This window comes from Brienomyrus brachyistius, chromosome 16 (assembly GCF_023856365.1).
Source record: "Brienomyrus brachyistius isolate T26 chromosome 16, BBRACH_0.4, whole genome shotgun sequence".
Taxonomy (NCBI): Eukaryota; Metazoa; Chordata; class Actinopteri; order Osteoglossiformes; family Mormyridae; genus Brienomyrus; species Brienomyrus brachyistius.
The window spans coordinates 5,570,653-5,588,597 of NC_064548.1; the positions used below are offsets into that span (position 1 = coordinate 5,570,653).

Consider the following 17,945-nt stretch of genomic DNA (forward strand, 5'->3'; position numbering starts at 1 on the left):
ATTCAATGATCTGGAAGGGTGAGCCAATATTTTTGGCAATATAGTGTATATAACCGTTTGTTTATTAGTAATTGTTTCACTTGACATGTTTTATTCGATTATTAATGTATATTTAGTGCCATAGCAACATGTTTTATCGATTATTATGGTAATAAAATACGTTTTGTAATGACTGTGTGCGAGTCGGGAGAGCTGGGGAATTAGGATCGGGCAGACGGAAATCCAAAAAGACGGGGTTTATTCAAGCAAAACACAAACATACGGTGAACTACATCAATGACAGGACTGGGGAAACAGACTTGGAAGCGGAGAAAATACACAAAACTGAAGACAGGAAACGCAGAACGGCTGTTGAACGTTGGGATTCCACACGGGGTTAATGAGGGAGTGTGGCACACGCGAGGATCGTAGAAGCAGGTCATGTCCTATATTGATGTTGAAATGTTATGATGGTCTCTATGCCATATTCATTGAAAACTGAGTTTGAAGTATGTAAGTTAATTTCACAAATTAGCTACAGGTTAATTAAGTGTTAAAGTGCATGATATGTGTATGTCTAGTGATGTTCCTCCACCACAAGTAGAAATTTAGCTGCTGGGTTCTTTTGCTTTGAAGCATGATGACCTTATGTTCCACCTGCATAGAAAATAATGGATATGAGGAATATAAATTTATTTCAGAAAATATCAAACAGGTTTCACAAGTCCCAAAGGGTGTCTGTGTAGGGCTTGTCATGTTCCTTGACCACAAATTGAAAATGATTTGCAAAGATCTATTTTGAGAGCATTATGATGCCCTATATGTTGCCTGGATAGAAAATAATGGATATGAGACATATACGTTAATTTCATAAATTGCCTACGGGTTTCACAAGTACCAAAGTACAGGATATGTGAGACTTACTCATGCCTTTTGACCACAAACTGAAATTTAGGATGCCCCATGTTCCACATGGATACAGAAATAATGGACATGTTAATTAAAGCAATATTTCCAGTTTTATGAGTGTTAGTGGGCCCTGTATGTGCTCGCGATTTTGTGTCAGCTTATAACGCATTGGAATGGAGATTCAAAAGTGTTGAGTGTCTTCGATAATAACTGTTTGTTAAGAAATTCCTTGTTTTTTTTCAATTTGAGGCTTTTAATTTTGAAACGTTGCAGACTGTCAAAACCAAAGTTTTAAATTACAAGAACGTGTTAAACAACGTGTTAAATTACAAGAGCGTGCATTTTCACAATTTATTGGATGAAGTAATTGAAAAACCAAAGGGTGCATGTAATTTCACCAACACACACAAGTTTGTGAATGTGGACTTTACCTGTTTTTGTAATGTTTTAATAGAGTAAAATATAGAGAAGACCTGTGAATGGCGAATATCGAACCTACTGTACTGCTAACTTTACTCCAGTAATAAGATGTTGGTTGTACTAAATGTAAAATATTTATTAATAAACTAATAAATAACAATATTTATTTAAAAAAAAAAATTAAATGTACTTTATTGATGGGAACTCTTGCTCCAGCGGTAAGGGTAAACTTGAAACTTATGGAGTACATGGAAACTGCATCATCATGATTGCGTCATCGGCCAGATAGGCACGTCACAGGGGGAAGTAATTTGGCATGACAAGTGTCACGCAACAAAATTATTTTATTTAAATTTTAATCCTGTGTGTTTATTACAGAACGTTATCTACATGTCTTATTTGCTTACCGATTACAATTATTTTCTCTTTACCACACCATTACTTCGTTAGAATTCTATACCTGGCGCCTGAAAAAACACTGTGATCTCTATGAGTGTATGAAATAGGAGCTATTTACTTATTGTTGTTTTGACCGCTTCAAAAACAGTAGATATTAATGTGTTGGATTATTTCTATCCTTTTGATGTTCCTTTCGACTATAAACATTCATCTGATTAAACGGAATATATTAGAAGCCCAACAAACAAGTCCATCAAGAAATTACTCTTAATTTAGAGTATGCTTTGATTTAATCAATTTCAGTAAATGTTTATGTTATGTTTCCTGATGCCTCTAATGAAGAGGACTAGATCGTGCCTTGTAATATAGTGCGAGCTAAATGGAAGGAAACCATTTTAGTCATGCTTCTTACAAACACACAAAAAGCCAACATATTTCATAGATTAACTCAATTAATTATTCATGTCTGACACATGGGAAGAAATAGTCTTAAAAAGATTTGAATGTGTGGTGGTCATTTCTATTTTAAAATAACTCAGAAAAAAATCCAGAGGAACATTGATTGGTTGATTCAGTAATTATGTCACAGTGTTCTAATAGGCTTGTCATTGAACTTCAGGCCAACATGTACTTCAGCTACAAGTACTTCACTCGCACTGTAGGACACATCTACTCATGCACTCATCTCCTCCTTTTCCACCTGTCAGAAAGCTCTTCTTCACTGACTACGGCTCTCAGGGCAAAGTGGAGCGCAGCAACATGGACGGCACTAATAGGACCCGGATTGTGGAGCAAAAAGTAGAGCTACCCAGCGCCGTGGCCCTAGATCTGGTGAAAAAGCTGGTGTACTGGGCAGACGCCTACCTGGATTACATCGAAGTGGTGGACTACTATGGCAGGAACCGGCAGAGCGTCATACGGGGCAGCTCGGTGAGTATGTACCGCCGCTTTCTGCCATGTGACACAATGAGGGCATTGCTGTTCTTATCATCTGTGTGATGAACTGCATGCAAGGTACCTACCTGTCTGTCTACCTGTCTGTCAATCAATCTGTTTCACATGAGCTCCATATGCCCCAGCATAATGTCGATCTTCTGTCTAACAGTGTTTTATTTTTGTATTTCCTTGACACCTACACATGTACTATGAGTATGTGCTCATCCAACACGCCATTAGAATCTTAATACAACGTAACGGAGACATCATCATAATGTTCTTTTGAGAAAAAGTATTTAAAAAAAAAAAATCTGATCCTTGTGATCAGAAGGTTGCAGGTTCGAACCCAGCCTCAGCACATCTGCGGGTCCTTGAGCAAGACCCTTAACCCCCAGCTCCCTGGGCGCCGCTACGGGTGGCAGCCCTTTGCGGTCAACTTACTCCTCAAAGAGCAAGTTGAGGGAGGCGTAAAGATAATTTCCCTACAGGGGATCAATAAAGTATCAATTAAGAAAATACCCAGCCATTAACATTCACAGGACTCTAAGCGGCTACTCTGTGAATTTGCTGTTACAACTTTAGGGAAAAGGAGCATGAAATGCCAAATAAAATATCACTCCACTTCTGGGTAGCTTTGCCTGAACCAAAACCAACATAATAATGTGTGATCGCAGTGAAAGCCTTTGTCAGATCACATTAATATGACTAATACAATACATATATACCAACAGACCAGCCTCGTCTTAAGTGGTCCTCAAACCCCAGAAGTGAGAGTAGTACGATTTTATGCTGTAATTATCCGTAAGGCACAGTAATTGTCTGTTTTTGTGTATCACTCATTGTCTGCTCTTATATTACTAGTAAATTATTGAAAGAGAGGTCTCTGTACGTTTCGAGCAGATAATTGCGGGACATGTCCTAAGAGCTGCCTGAAAGCTGTTCAAATGCATACATTGTCACTCTGTAATTATTCCTAATACTCGCCCAGGCTTTGGGCCTAGCTCAGAAAAGTTCCCTGTTCATTACATCTATGTACACGGGCATCATTTGTTCAGATGACCTGAGGGATGGATCCTGCATACCTCTAGAGCGTTTATTACGTAGCTGTGGCAGATTTGAAGCAGAACCCAGGTTGCTGTTTTTTAGCTGGGATTTCCAGCACCTCTGTGATATCTGCGACACATGCATGAGTGCTAGCTGCATTAGCCATAACAGTTCCTTACCCCACTCAAATTGGCCTTTTTGAGGCTAATACACACTCTCCGAATGTGTCCTGGTCTGCTCATTCACTTCAAGTATCTCCCTTCCAGGTGTCATACGTGCATGGATTAACGGTTTTCGAAGATTATCTGTTCGCCACAAGCTCTGACCCGGGCGAGGGAGACAAAGTAGACATCCTCCAGATTAATCGGTTTAACGGGTCAGACAAGAGGATATTAACTAGCATGGAGAATTCAAGATGGATACGAGTTTACCACAAACTGGCCCAGCCGACAGGTAAAGTGGCAAAGCAGTCAGGTGAATGGGTGTGTGGGGTGGTATGACTGTGATCAGAAGGTTGCTGGTTCAAATCCCCTGATCAGCAGAGTGGTTTCACCATTGGGCCCCCGAGCATGCCGCTTAACCCTACTTACACCTTGCTTTCTTAATCGTGCATCATTTTGGATAAAAGCATCTGCTGAGTAATGTCTGGAATGCGTGGGATAATGCCTGAAACACAGACATTATTCAGCGCTCTGTATATGCCGTTGAACGTTATCGCAGCGAGCAGCCTGAGGTGTGATGCGCCAGTTTTGGCCCAACACTGATTTCCCCGTCTTTGCAGTGTTGAACCATGCCTGTGAGGCCGACGCCCACGGGAGGGCGGGGGGCTGCGGCCACATCTGCCTGCTTGGCAGCAGCTACAAATTGAGGTCCTGTCGGTGCCGGGCCGGCTTCGTCCTGGCGAGCGACGGAGCGTCCTGCAGCCGTGAGTTTCAGCGTTGTGCCTTCTAGCGGCAAACATCCCGCCGGTTGCGGCGGCGTAAGCGTATATCTGCATGATACTTGCTTCCCAGGTTAGGAAATATTAGCTATTGATGTGTAGAAACACGATAGCAGAATATCTTCAGAACAAGCTGTCATGGCCATTCTGATAAATATTAGCCCCTTGCATCAGAGTCTGGAAATGTAATACACTAAAACTGAAACAGGGATGATTCATTGACAAGCAGGAATATTAAATGACTCACAGAGATACAGGCTGGCTTGTCCTTCTGTTGCGGGGGTAAAGATCTCATTCTGACATTATGTCATCTCAGAATTTCATCTTATTGACCTACAACAGACATAATTCATTAACGTCTTGGTATAGTTTTGATCTGCGGACTCGTTAGTTCATTTCATCGATAAAGATGATGCAGATGTCAGTATGTGACTGGGATCACATTACTAACAGGGTTGGAATTACAGGCTAGTTTGGCCAGGCTGAAGGAGAGCCAGAGACAGTCATATAAGTAAACTAACCTTCTAGAACATTTTACAGTTCTTAAAAAAAAAAAAAAAAAACTCTCAAATAATGTGACTCAACATCTAGAACTGCATAGCTGTAGTAGAAACTGCAGTGTTGTACGCCGTTGGCCAGAAATTGTGTCTGGAACCACAAACTGCCTCTGGGGTGTGGCTCTCTCTTGGACTCTCTCGAAGAGCATCTTTTCCTGAGCCAGAACTCAAACAAACGACAAACGACCCTCCCTCTCTCTCTCTCTCTCTCTCTCTCTCTCTGTCTCTCTCTCTCTCCCCCTCTTTTTCTCTCTCCCCCCTGGGGATGCATCGAGAGGCCATTACCATCCACAGCAATCAATGTTCCAGTCAATACAAACAACATCTCCGCCAGTTCCTAATGAATTGTAAAATTAAATGTCCGCAGCATAATAAATGCCCATTTTGTGCAGGCTACAACACCCCCACCCCCACCCCCCCCCACCCCAAGGGAGGCTTGTTTCGAACAAAGGCGTGATTGATTTGATAAGACCTAATCAGCGGAACTAATTCTTCTTTTAATTGAGGTAATGCAATTAGCTTAGTCCGCTCGCCTTAGATACATTTTGATTTCCAAAGGGTTTAAATTTCATTGCTGGAAAAAAGGGTCTAATTACGTCGATTAATTAGGTGCTGACAGTATACAGGGCGAGGAAGATTAGTCGCCGGTGGTTTGTTTACCATGCCTGATCTCACTGCCACAGGACCGAAGAACGAGCTGTTTCTGTTCTACGGGAAAGGCCGGCCAGGAATTATCCGCGGCCTGGACATCAGTGCCGGCGAGTCCGGTGGCGAGCGCATGGTGCCCATCGAGGATCTCGTCAGCCCCAGGGCCCTGGACTTCCACGCCGAGACGAGCTACATTTATTTCGCTGACACAACTAGCTTTTTAATCGGCCGACAGAAAATCGATGGGACCGGGCGGGAGAGCATCCTCAAAGACGGTGAGCTGCATGCCCAGCCCCTAATGCACTTTAGCTCCCATCCCCCACCTTGTTTGCAGTAGCGTGAAGGAGACAACCTCATCAAATGTACAGTAGCTTTAAACATCTCTATTTTCTTTTAAGGTGCGGATATTTCATAATTTTTCTCTTACCGGCTTCGGGATGCTTGTGAATCAGACCACTTTATCTTGTCAGGTGAAGTGAATTTCCTCAAATGGGTCAACCTCTGCTGCCTAAACAGATTTGTGTGCCGGTGCATTTGCATGTTCGCATTTGTTTTTCATCCGTACAAATGATGAATCTCCTACAGGAAAAAAAAGCCTTCAGCCCTAAAGTATAAGAAACAAGGGAAGGGAGAGACACTAACAGATCATCCCGCAGAGCTTGTGTCTCGGGGAGGATAACAGCCACGTTCTGAATGTTATTCATTCCTCCTCCATAGACCTGGATAACGTCGAAGGGATCTCCGTGGATTGGATAGCAAACAACTTATACTGGACAAATGATGGATATAGAAAAACTATCTGCGTTGCCAGATTGGAGAATGCTTCTGAGACCAGGAAAACCCTTCTGTCTGGAGATATGTCCCATCCCCGAGCCATTGTAGTGGACCCCCTCAACGGGTGAGTCTATCATGTATTTATTTGATTTGTTATTTAATTGTCTACTGGACCCTAGTAGCCAATCTGACTCCCCTTGCTTACCGCTGTCATGTTTCCAAGGTATTCCTGAATAAGGCTTACCAGTGTGATACCTCCTTTATACTATTTTTACCGATATATTATAAGATAAAAGAATTTCCCTCCTACTTTGAAGTCATTGGGGTGCGGTGTGGCAATAGGTCAGCGCTTCCTGTATCTGTGATCAGAAGGTCGTTGGTTCAACTCTTAGGGTTGGCAGAGTGATGTTACCGTTGGGTCCCTAAGCGAGGCCCTTAACCCCCAATTTCTCCAGAGACTGGCTGATCCTGCTCTCTCAGTTGTGTGTTGCTTTGTGTTAAAACCATCTGCGTATTAACTGAGATGTGAATAACAGTTGCATTATGAAGAAAATGCATTTAAATGGAGTGAATACGACTCCCAAACCTCTTCTCTACACTGGAGAACTGGAGCTGCATTTATCGTGTGTTTGTCAGTGTTGTTCGGGAACTTTTAAGGACTACCTTGAAACTCCCATGCAGGACCAGCGTCAACAGCCTTCCAGTCAATACTTACACCAAGGATTTGTCACGTCAAATCCCCAGTGTCTCTGTTACAGTGGGCTTTTATTGGCTTTGAGTACCACTGTAAAGCAGTGAATGTGTTGGTGATGGTGACAGTGTACACGTGTATGTTCATTGTGGCAGATGGAGGCTGTCCTTAGATAAACCGATGTACATATTCGTCTTTCTTATGCTGAAGCTTTGTATACTGTATCCTTCCAGTGTGTGTGTGTGTGTGTGTGTGTGTGTGTGTGTGTGTGTGTGTGTGTGTATGTGTGTGTAAAGTCCTTCTATCCAGGAGGCCTAAGTTTTGCCTTAAACCTTTTAGACATGGTGTTTTTCACCCAAGGATGAATCACAGTAACCAAAGCTTGCACCAAAACACTGGATTCGTGCGTTTACAGTAATCCACACGCATGCATTTTCTCAGATGAAAGTGCAGCGAACATCTGGAGATACATGTCATAGTTCTCACTGGTGGCTTTTGAAAGCACATTTTATTAGTCTCTCATAATCTGCTTCAGTTACTCTCAGACTTTTGCAAGCCCACCATATAAATCTTATATATGATGTGTATGTCTGGGTCTATGTGTCACATACCATGATCTGACCACTTTAAATGACACGAAACACGAACATCGTTTCTCAAAATCCCTTGAGGACAGAACTTTAAAGATGAGGGAGAAAACAACATTGGACTTGTCTTCTAATTTTAAGGCAGACTTTCTTTGTTTTGCTCAATAAAATAATCTTTTGTACTAACTGTAAAAGACAGAAAAATAGCAAGCTGGGAAACCTATTGAGTGAGCATATGGTAATGAAGAACAGCAAATGGAGGCACACAATAGCTTACAAGCAGTGAAATAAGGGGCTTCAGTGAAGGTCACCATTACCCAAGTGTTCACTGGAAAAGCACCACAAAGGCAGAGCTGGCAGTTTCGTACATGGTATCCTGGGCACTTTTAGCACAGTGACTCAGCACTGTTGCCTCATACCTCCAGGTTTAGAGGTTCGATTTCCATCCCCCTAATCTGTGTGTTAGTTTGCATGTTATTCCCTCTGGGTTTCCTCTGGGTATTCTGAGTTCCTGAAAAGTCTGACAGTTAAGCATTTCTAAAATGGTTGTGTGTCTATTTCATCTCGGTCATCCTGTGCCTTATGATGGACTGGCATCTCGTCCAGGGTATCTCCTGCCCTGTGATTGACTGGCATGCCATCCAGTTTCCCCCTGCCCTGTGCCCTATGATGGACTGGTATCCCATCCAGGGTGTCTGTGCCCTGTGATGGACTGGTATCCCATCCAGAGTGTCCCTTGCCCTGTACCCTGTGATGGGCTGGCATCCTGTCCAGGGTGTCTGTACCCTGTGATGGACTGGCATCCTATCCAGGGTGTCTCCTGCTTTTCTCTCTGTTCTACCTCAGATTTCATCCAGGCCCTTCTATTACCCTGCAGTGGATAAGTGATTTTTAAGATGGATGGATATATCCTAATTAAAAGGATTAGGATAATATAAATATATACTTAAAGAAAGAGAGCAGCTAAAACATTTTCTCAAAAATGTAAGTGAATATCATTTGATTGGTTAGCGCAAAACGGAAATGCAGTGTGTGCACTGGAATAGAGTGTGCTTCGGCATATTTCTGCAGATATATTGGATGTTAGCTTACTGCTGCTGCAGGACACAAGTAACCATCCGTCGGCAAACAAAAAGAGTACAGCAGAATGTCACAGACATGATTAATGAAAAGGATTTCGACCAAGACTTTGTTTTTACAGTACATTGATTTCCTGCCTGGTTTCCCCTTCCTTACAGTGTAAAACACTTCGTGCCACATGCACACGCAAAAGTCCGGCTCCCTTCCGGGCTTCCTGAGTTAGGGACTGCGAACGATTGGCTTTGCTGCCTCCGAGGTGGCCTCCGTGGCTCCAGCCCAATCTCATTATCACCTTGACGGGAAGCGACGCATGAATGCATGGGAACACCGTCCGGCGGGAACAGTGTAATTCCCTTTCGTTTTTTTTTTTTCCCCGCGTCACTGTCGTTTTGGCTCCGAAGCTGAAGACGACTGAAGTTACCTTAAAAAAACCAATCAGATCATGAGGCTGCTTTCTGAGTTTGCTCAGGATGTGCCACAAAGAAAGCTATTATCTCTAGACTATTCTTTTATTGACCTGCATCTTTTGCAGCATCTCAATGATGGTAATAAAAGGTGCTGCATGTAGATGGTCTATCACATGACGTCCTGCACGTTTCATACACAGGACTGTGGGATCAGGTGACAGAACAGAACAGAATATCAGGTGGAAATAAGAGACCTACAAATTTATTTAGTTATATAATTGCATTTTTCTGGTTCTGATGATCACTATAGAAGGTAATATGGAAAGACAGTAAATGTCACACAGTCATTCGTCTAAAATAAATACCTCATTTAAATAACTTGCCTGTCGTTTATGCCACAGGGTGTTTGGTTTATGTTGCTTCATTAATGTGTTTGTGTCGTTCTTATTTCATGTAATAATGCATTCAGTATGTAGTAGTATGCTAGTATGTGGTATGCTAGTATCTAGTATATAGTATGCTGAAAAGTGCTTTTTGTGTTGGAGTATTTTTCCGGAGAAGACAGCTCTGAGATTTACTAGTGCGACGTTAATGCTGCCGTGCCATTTACGACGGGAAAGAGAGAAGCTGAGATTAACAGCGTGATGGGAGAATGAGTCAAATAAACTCACAAAAATATTCAGAGGAATAACTATTGTTCCAGCCACTTCCTGTTTCAGGCCAAAGATACAATAGTCCAATTCTCAAACCAGTCATTATTAATCATAGCTCTTTTGCATAATGTATTTCTTTTAAGTAATGATTCAAATGTACTCCGGAGAACAATGCAGCAAATGAAGGACCCCAAAAGGAAATAAATAATGATAATTGTAAATAATCTGTCATATTAGTTCTGTTTGCATGCACACACTTGTTTATATTCAGACTTTTTATTTTAATTTAAGTCCAGTGTGTCTTGATTAAAAGGCACATCATTTGTTATTCCACTTCATGGTGTTTATGCATCATATCAGTGTATTAAAACACCCACCTGACTGTGAATCCTCCACTTCTTGGAGGTTTGCTTATCGGGTATTTATGGAGCTTGAAAACAGCAGCATCTTGTTTTACATTTCTGCCACGAAGAGATACATGCGATCGCGCAGGGGCACGCTAGTGGGGTTTACAGACATGCAGGAGTTTAATTTTATCTTTGCAGACGAGAAATCGGAGGCTAGGTTCTTCGTGCTTTTCTGCAGCAAATGGTTCAGCTGGAAAATGAGCAGCCCTTTAGCTTGTCACATGTAGTGCCTGTTGATATTTAGTTGATGCGATCCCCGGGCTGGATTATTGTAGTGTTTTTCAAACTTTCTTTGTTTCTCCATTTGTTTGTTTCTTTCCCCATCTGTTCCTCTCTGCATGTCACTTCCTGCCTCGTCCGGATTAGCACTTATAACGTACCACTTTGATCCTGTCTGTTGAGCTCAGAAACCGGCCTGCCTTTAGCAGAAGGTGCTGCCAGTGAGTAGTGTCCCCTGTGCTTTGCATTATTCATGGGGTCAGTGAGACTCCATGAGCACGAGAGTGCTTGATTTGTCCTGTCATCTTCGATTTCACGCTCGGAACCTGTCGCGGGGCTCACTCCTTGATGAGGTGAGTGGGAAAACAAAAAAATGGAGACTTTGCCATGCAAGGGCCAAGGTTGTGACTCAGATCAAAACAATATCCTGTCGTCTTGTCATGTTGTCGCACACCTGTTACCAGGACGCCCTGTGCTCTGTAGGTTTGGGCCCCCTGGGGGGTTCATGGACTGTCTGGCTTTAATGGTGCCCCCTGCAGTTCCCAGTTAGTGTTTCCTGCCTGCATTTCTGCTTAGAAAATTCTTTGCATTGTTACTGTTCATTGTTATTTATACTTTATTTTTCAATTTATTTCTGCAGAAATGCTCACTTTCTGAATGTGTCTGTAAATGTCTTTACTTTCTAAATATGCGTATTGTGCCATGTACAGCTGCAGTTTCTTTGGGATTAATAATGTCTGTCTGTCTGTCTGTCTACCTATCATAAATCTAGCTGGATGTACTGGACAGACTGGGAGGAGGATGAGGTGAATGACAGTATCGGCAGGATCGAGCGGGCCTGGATGGACGGGTCGTCCCGGCAGGTCTTTGTCGCATCCAACATGCTGTGGCCCAACGGCCTCTCCCTGGACCATGGAACTGCCACCATGTACTGGTGCGACGCCTACTTTGACCACATCGAGAGGATCTTTCTCAACGGGACGGGTCGAAAGGTGAATGCCGAGGGCTGTTCTGGTGGGGTGTCCTGGTGAGAGCTGGAAGGCAGCGAGATGAGCACCAGAGTGTTAGACAACATCAGCTGCAAATGATGTCTCAGGAGGACGACCATGTGACAAACACGATATATATACGTAACACCCCCCCCCCCCCACCCCCCAACACACACAGGCTTGTAATTATATCTTCGTGAGGACTCTCCATTCATTTCTATCGGGAAAATTTTAATCCCAACATGAGAACCTTAACCCCTACCCAGCCCTAAACCTAATCATAAGTAACCAAACAAAATACGAGACTTTTGCCATTTTTAGTTTTTGATTACTTTCACAGATCTTTGCGGGGACCTAAAAGATGGCCCCCACGATGTAAAAAAACACATTTAGTACATTTAGTCCCCACGATGTAATATAATCCCCCCACACACACACATACACACACACAGGTAATGTAACAGCAAAAATAGTCACTGTTTAGAACTGCAGTTGTTTTATGTCTTTAGCTTGATATATTTCCTGTTCAGGTTGTGTACAGCGGAAAAGAATTAAAGCACCCATTTGGGATTTCCCATTACCGGACACACGTCTTCTGGACCGATTACATGAACGGCTCCATTTTCCGGCTGGATCTTTCATCGGGGAACATTACACTGCTGAGGAGCGAGAGGCCCCCACTCTTCGCACTCCGGGTTTATGACGCTCAGAGTCAGCAAGGTGAATGGCCGCCGCACGGTGCGCAAATCTGACCTTTGACTCCAGGAACATGGGCGGGGCCTGCCCATCGGCTTCCTGTTTAGCTTTTCTCTTTCAATCCAAATGCTAACCGGTATCTGAGTTATGAAAGAGCTGCATGTGCTGGTAACCGCAGCTTTGAACTTTAATTAGCACTTCTTACAGGTCCACAGTGTGTTTCCCGCAACCGAGGTGCCAAATGCAAATTTTAACCTTATCCATTCAGACTGTGAGCAGATTATTTCACTTGACATCTGTCAGTGTAAAACCCAAAGAGATATAAAGCTTTGAAATGACGCACATTTCCAGGAGAAAATAAACACTAGGAAAAACGTTATGTCTAGGAATGTCTTGAATTTAAAAGGAAAATGCTTATAGATAACAATTCCTCATATTTAAACCCCATCTTTTATTATGAATAAGTAAATGAATCAACAGGGAATTTTATTGTAAATTAATTCATTTAAACATGTAATTACACTCCATGCACAAGGCCAGGGGTTGATGGGCAGGCATAGTTTGTTGGGAATCTGCATTAGAAGTATATTTATTAAATGAAATCTGAGCCATCACACTTAATTATCAGTGCTTTTGAATAAATTTGAAAACCTGAATTACTCCAGTAATCCCAGCACAGGGTGATTTCCACTCAGGGATAATTAAAGGGCTTTGTTGATTTATAAATAGTCAGAAAAATGAGATGGTGATCACAATCACTGATATTAAAAAGCTTAAAACGTGCCGTGCTCTTAATGGGTGACACATATTTATATGAACATGCAAGATGTTCTCGCATGTGGAATATGGCTCGTTATTAGTATTTTGTGTATATATGTTGAATAATGTGGGGTGGTGTAATTATACTGTGCTATAGTGCATTTATGGCCATGAATGATTTATCATTACGGAGCAATTCCTGTTTAAACGTGGAAACATGGAGTCAGGTGCCTGGGGTTGTGACCTTGCAGGTGGGGCAACAGCAGGAAATGAAGGCTGCTGTCTGTAATCTCATAAACGGCTATGAGGATGTGTTTATTCTTCTTGACTCCCTTGATGTCTAGAGCAAGAATGTGGTGAGGGGAGGGGAGGGGCCGCTGGGGGTGATTACAGTCACTGAGGCGCAAAAGCACCTATCAGAGCGCAGCGGTGGGGCCTCCATACCCAGCAGGACACGGGGAGCCGCGACGGCAGAGCCGGCGACTTTACGCATCATTAGCCTGCATCCCGCAGCTCCTACGAGCTGCATGCCTGCAGGAGTCGAAAAACAGCACTCACGTATCACTTCCTGTGTTATTTTTGTCCAGCGATGGGCAGCCACTGATTCCACTTGCAGAAGTTGAACACTGTAGTACAGGGATGATTCTTCCTACTTCTACATTTCTGTGCGCTCCATAGTCTGCATCAGACTTATACAGAGACAGACGCCTTCAGTCAGTCAGATGATCCACAGTAAAGGAAATCATGTAAATAAGAAAATACTCTTCTTATGTAAAGGCTGAAATGAACATCGGGATTGTGTTCAAACTATTACTTAAAAGGTAATTGCAGCTTTTCAGCAAAATGTGGACATAACATATATACTTGTGTTCCACTTCAGCACATCAATTTTGAAGTAAATTATGAGCGAAAAAGCCATCTTGGACTCTTAACTCTTGGCTTGTCGTGGAAGTGCAGTTAGCAATAGCCCCAAACTTCATGCCACAAAAGAGATTGATTGGGCCTCTTTGTGTATATTACACACTGGCTCTTACTAAATCAAGGTCTTTATCTCATTGGTTCAGGCACTGCATACTTACAGAATCTTCAACTACACAATCTTCTCCATACTCAGCAACTGGCAGCTGCCCCATGAGGGAGGAAGGAATCACTCTGTCATTGCTGTGTTTGTGTTTACCTCTGCCAGTAAGACGAATTATTAATCCAGGGAGCAAAATGTCAAATCCACCCTCAAAAATCTTCCCCTTAATTCAAAAGTCAATGCTGGAATCTGTGATAAAATTCCTCGCAGTCTTATACAGGACAGGAAATTGGTTTTAGATAAAGATATCACTTAAATAAATGCCCTTATTCTGGCTTGAAGGCTGAACGTTTGATTGGTTATTCTCACCGCCTGGGGATCCTCCTTCCGGGGCCAGTGAGGCATTCCTGGTCAAGTTTAAAGGTTCACTTCATGTCTTTGCATCCCGCAGGGGCCGACAGCGAGTGTCGGATAAACTACGGGGGTTGCAGCACCCTGTGTCTGCCTATTCCAGGGGGGCGCGTCTGTGCATGTGCCGACAACCAGCATCTGGCGAAGAACAACTTCACCTGTTCAAGTAAGCCTTTCTCCATGGTGTCATCCATCGTGAAGCAGTGTTTTCGTTTACTCCCGGGGCATTGTGGGAAACGTGGGGCTCTGCGTTAATGTCCATGGCTGTGGATCTCCCCCAAAGGTGTGACGGGGGAGCCGGAGCGCTGCGGCAATGGCGAGTTCCAGTGCCGCAACCACCGCTGCATTCAGGCATCATGGAAATGTGACGGGGACGATGACTGCTTGGACGGCAGTGATGAGGACGCCCATGTGTGCTGTGCGTGTCTGCGTAACTCCACGAAACCAGCCACGTAGATAAATAAAGCAAATCCTTACGTGGTTCATTTGTATTTGTATCCTTAAGCGCAGTTTTGTGTCATGTCCCCGTATATGTATCGAAAAGCAGCAGTGATCTGTAAGTACTAGAGGTGTAGCGGTACAGTTTGCCCACAGTTCGGTATATGTCACGGTTTTTTGACCCTGATAATGGTACAGTTTGCCCACAGTTCGGTATATGTCGCGGTTTGTGGACCCTGGTAACGGTACAGTTTGCCCACAGTTCGGTATATGTCGTGGTTTGTGGACCCTGGTAACGGTACAGTTTGCCCACAGTTTGGTATATGTCACAGTTTTTTGACCCCGGTAACAGTACAGTTTGCCCACAGTTCGGTATATGTCACGGTTTTTGGACCCCGGTAACGGTACAGTTAGCCCACAGTTCGGTATATGTCACAGTTTTTTTACCCCGGTAACGGTACAGTTTCATTATCTTTATCCTAAAAGAAGAAAATAAAAAGACATCAAACTATAATTAAACAATGAATCTTTATTTTTCCATATGACAACTCTCCCTTCATAAAAATGGTAGCACGATTGACTAGGCCAAATTTATGTCTCTACTGTCTGAAATCAAGGAGAGAACAATATTTAAATTTAAATGTTCCCTAACTTTGATAAACTCTGTGTGCTTTGTCTATTATATTACATAAATGATCTATTATATAGTATGTGCAGTACTTATACAGGCAATATTAAATAATAAAATAATAAAGTGTAACATCAAGTAAGCTACCTGCCTAAGCATTCTGTGTTAGCATTCTCTAAGCTTTGATGAGTTACATAAACAGGGTACATACTTGTATAGACAATATTAAATGTAAAAATAACTGCAATGTGCAAAAACAGGTTGGTACCCGAATGAGATATTTATTTCTTTATGGTGAGGTTATTTGTAAGAAACCCAAATGTGTACTCTCTGACGCAAGGTGACTGCTACTGAATCTCATCTTAATAAAGAAAAATAATTTTAATTGACAAAAACATATACGGAGTTAATGATATCACTGTTTAAAGTAACCACAGGCAATCGGAGCACATTAAGTGTAGGTAGATAATCGATGTTACAAAGTCCACAACCCAAGGGAGTGCAGAATGTTTCTGATGCAGCAGACCCACAGAAAGGGGGCAAAATAAAACACATCGTGGTGAGTGGTCGGGTCATTTTCATAAAGAGCCGAGAGTTCAAATCCAGGCCAAAATTTTGTTTCAACCAAGCAGTTGAGTACTCTGTGACTGTGACTCTTTATATTCAACTGGTTGGTTGAAACAAAATCATGGTCTGGATTTTTATTCCCTGGAGCTGAACTTCCCACCTCTGGCAACAGCACAGACGAGGAAGCCATCATTTTACAAAGCACTTCTTTTTTTTAGATGCTTTATTGATCCCCGTAGGGAAATTCTCTTTTATGCCTCCCCCAACTTGCTCTCTGTAAGTTGGAGCAAGCTGGCCGTGAAGGGCAGCCACCCATCGCCACACCCATGGAGCTGGTGGTTAAGGGTCTTGCTTAAGCAGACTGGGCTCAAATGGGTGACATCCTGGTTACAGGCACAGAGGCTTAGCACACTAAGCCACACACATCCCCCCCACTAATGAAACACACGGCAAACATTATATAGTAACAACATTTACAATTAACATAAACACACAACAACCTTTCATTTGCACCATTTAAAGATAAGTGCAGTGCGATATAAAGCATGCTGGCTGCTGACCAACCACATGGCCTCACATTATGTCAGCCAATTGTCGACAGTGGGTGGGATTATGTCAGCCAATTGTCAACACTGGGTGGGATCATGTCAGACAGTTGTCAACCAATTGTTGACAGTCTGCGGGATCACTGCTCATATGATGTCATATTGTTGAAACAATGTCGATTATGTTTGAAGTATGCGGCTACCTTTAGCCAGGACGTGGATAATTTATGCCATCTGCTGTTGTATAATAACATTTAAATTCTACCCCTCGAAAATAAGACGACCCCTGGTTTTGTATTTTTTTGGGAAAAACACTTGATGTTTGTATATTTGCACCAGTACATTTAGGAAAATGCCAGACACATCGTAATACTGTGGATCAGGGTGTATTGGTGTAGGAGTCGTGCCGTTCGATAATGTATGGTGTACTGTTACACCCCTAGTAAGTATAGGGTCAAGTAAGTTTTGTGTTATGTCCCTGTATATGTACAGAAACGCAATGACAACATTATGTCTCTTGCCCCATGCAGATAACCGCAGTTGCCCCCCTGACCAGTTTAGGTGCTTCAACAACCGCTGCATCCCCAAGAGGTGGCTGTGCGATGGGACCAACGATTGTGGGGGTGGAGAGGACGAGTCCAACTCCACATGTGCCGGTAATTGTCCTTCAGTAGTGCCAATCAAGTGAAAGCTGATACGGAGTGCCCTCTGCTTTGATTCTCCTACAGTGTCACTGTGAAATAGAGCTCACAGGTTAGCTGGAAGCACACTATACAGTATATAGTGATATTCCGTCCATCCTCTAATCATTTTTCCTGATCAGGCTCACAGGAGCCTCTCTCAGCATCTGTAGACAGTCATACTCAATGGGCAATTCAGAAACACCCAGCTCTGCAAATTAGACTACTCTGTGTCTATCATCGGAAGGTCACTGGTTCAAATCCTAGGTTTGGCAGATTTATTTTACCACTGGGCCCTTGAGCAAGGCCTTTAACAAGTTGTTCCAGGGACTGACTGACCTTGCGTTCTCAAATATGTACGTTCCGTTGGGTAAAATGTTGTGAAATAAATAAATGTAGTCTAACTGTATATGTGAGGGACTGCTGGAGGACACCCCCCCCCCCCACATGCTGTATGCATGCCTGACAATGTTGGGGCATGGTCCTAATGAGACAACGGATGGTGTCCTGGGGGATCTCCTCTCAGATCTGGACCAGGGCATCATTGAGCTCTTGGACAGT

General features: G+C 42.9%; 1 protein-coding gene across 10 annotated transcripts in view; it reads left to right on the forward strand.

The window, feature by feature from the left end:
• The window catches only part of LOC125710026 (low-density lipoprotein receptor-related protein 1B-like), a 339,401-nt gene that overhangs the window by 133,608 nt on the left and 187,848 nt on the right, over positions 1 to 17,945 (forward strand). For all 10 annotated transcript variants that reach the window (XR_007382901.1, XM_048979177.1, XM_048979181.1 and 7 more), the window contains 10 exons: positions 2,415 to 2,637; positions 3,954 to 4,140; positions 4,469 to 4,612; positions 5,868 to 6,107; positions 6,550 to 6,730; positions 11,423 to 11,642; positions 12,170 to 12,359; positions 14,567 to 14,692; positions 14,810 to 14,944; positions 17,235 to 17,360. Coding sequence is in view for 9 of the 10 variants with exons in the window: in XM_048979177.1 (XP_048835134.1) it covers positions 2,415 to 2,637; positions 3,954 to 4,140; positions 4,469 to 4,612; positions 5,868 to 6,107; positions 6,550 to 6,730; positions 11,423 to 11,642; positions 12,170 to 12,359; positions 14,567 to 14,692; positions 14,810 to 14,944; positions 17,235 to 17,360 (1,772 nt within the window). In the remaining variant the exon portion in view is untranslated. The remainder of the gene's footprint in view (positions 1 to 2,414; positions 2,638 to 3,953; positions 4,141 to 4,468; positions 4,613 to 5,867; positions 6,108 to 6,549; positions 6,731 to 11,422; positions 11,643 to 12,169; positions 12,360 to 14,566; positions 14,693 to 14,809; positions 14,945 to 17,234; positions 17,361 to 17,945) is intronic.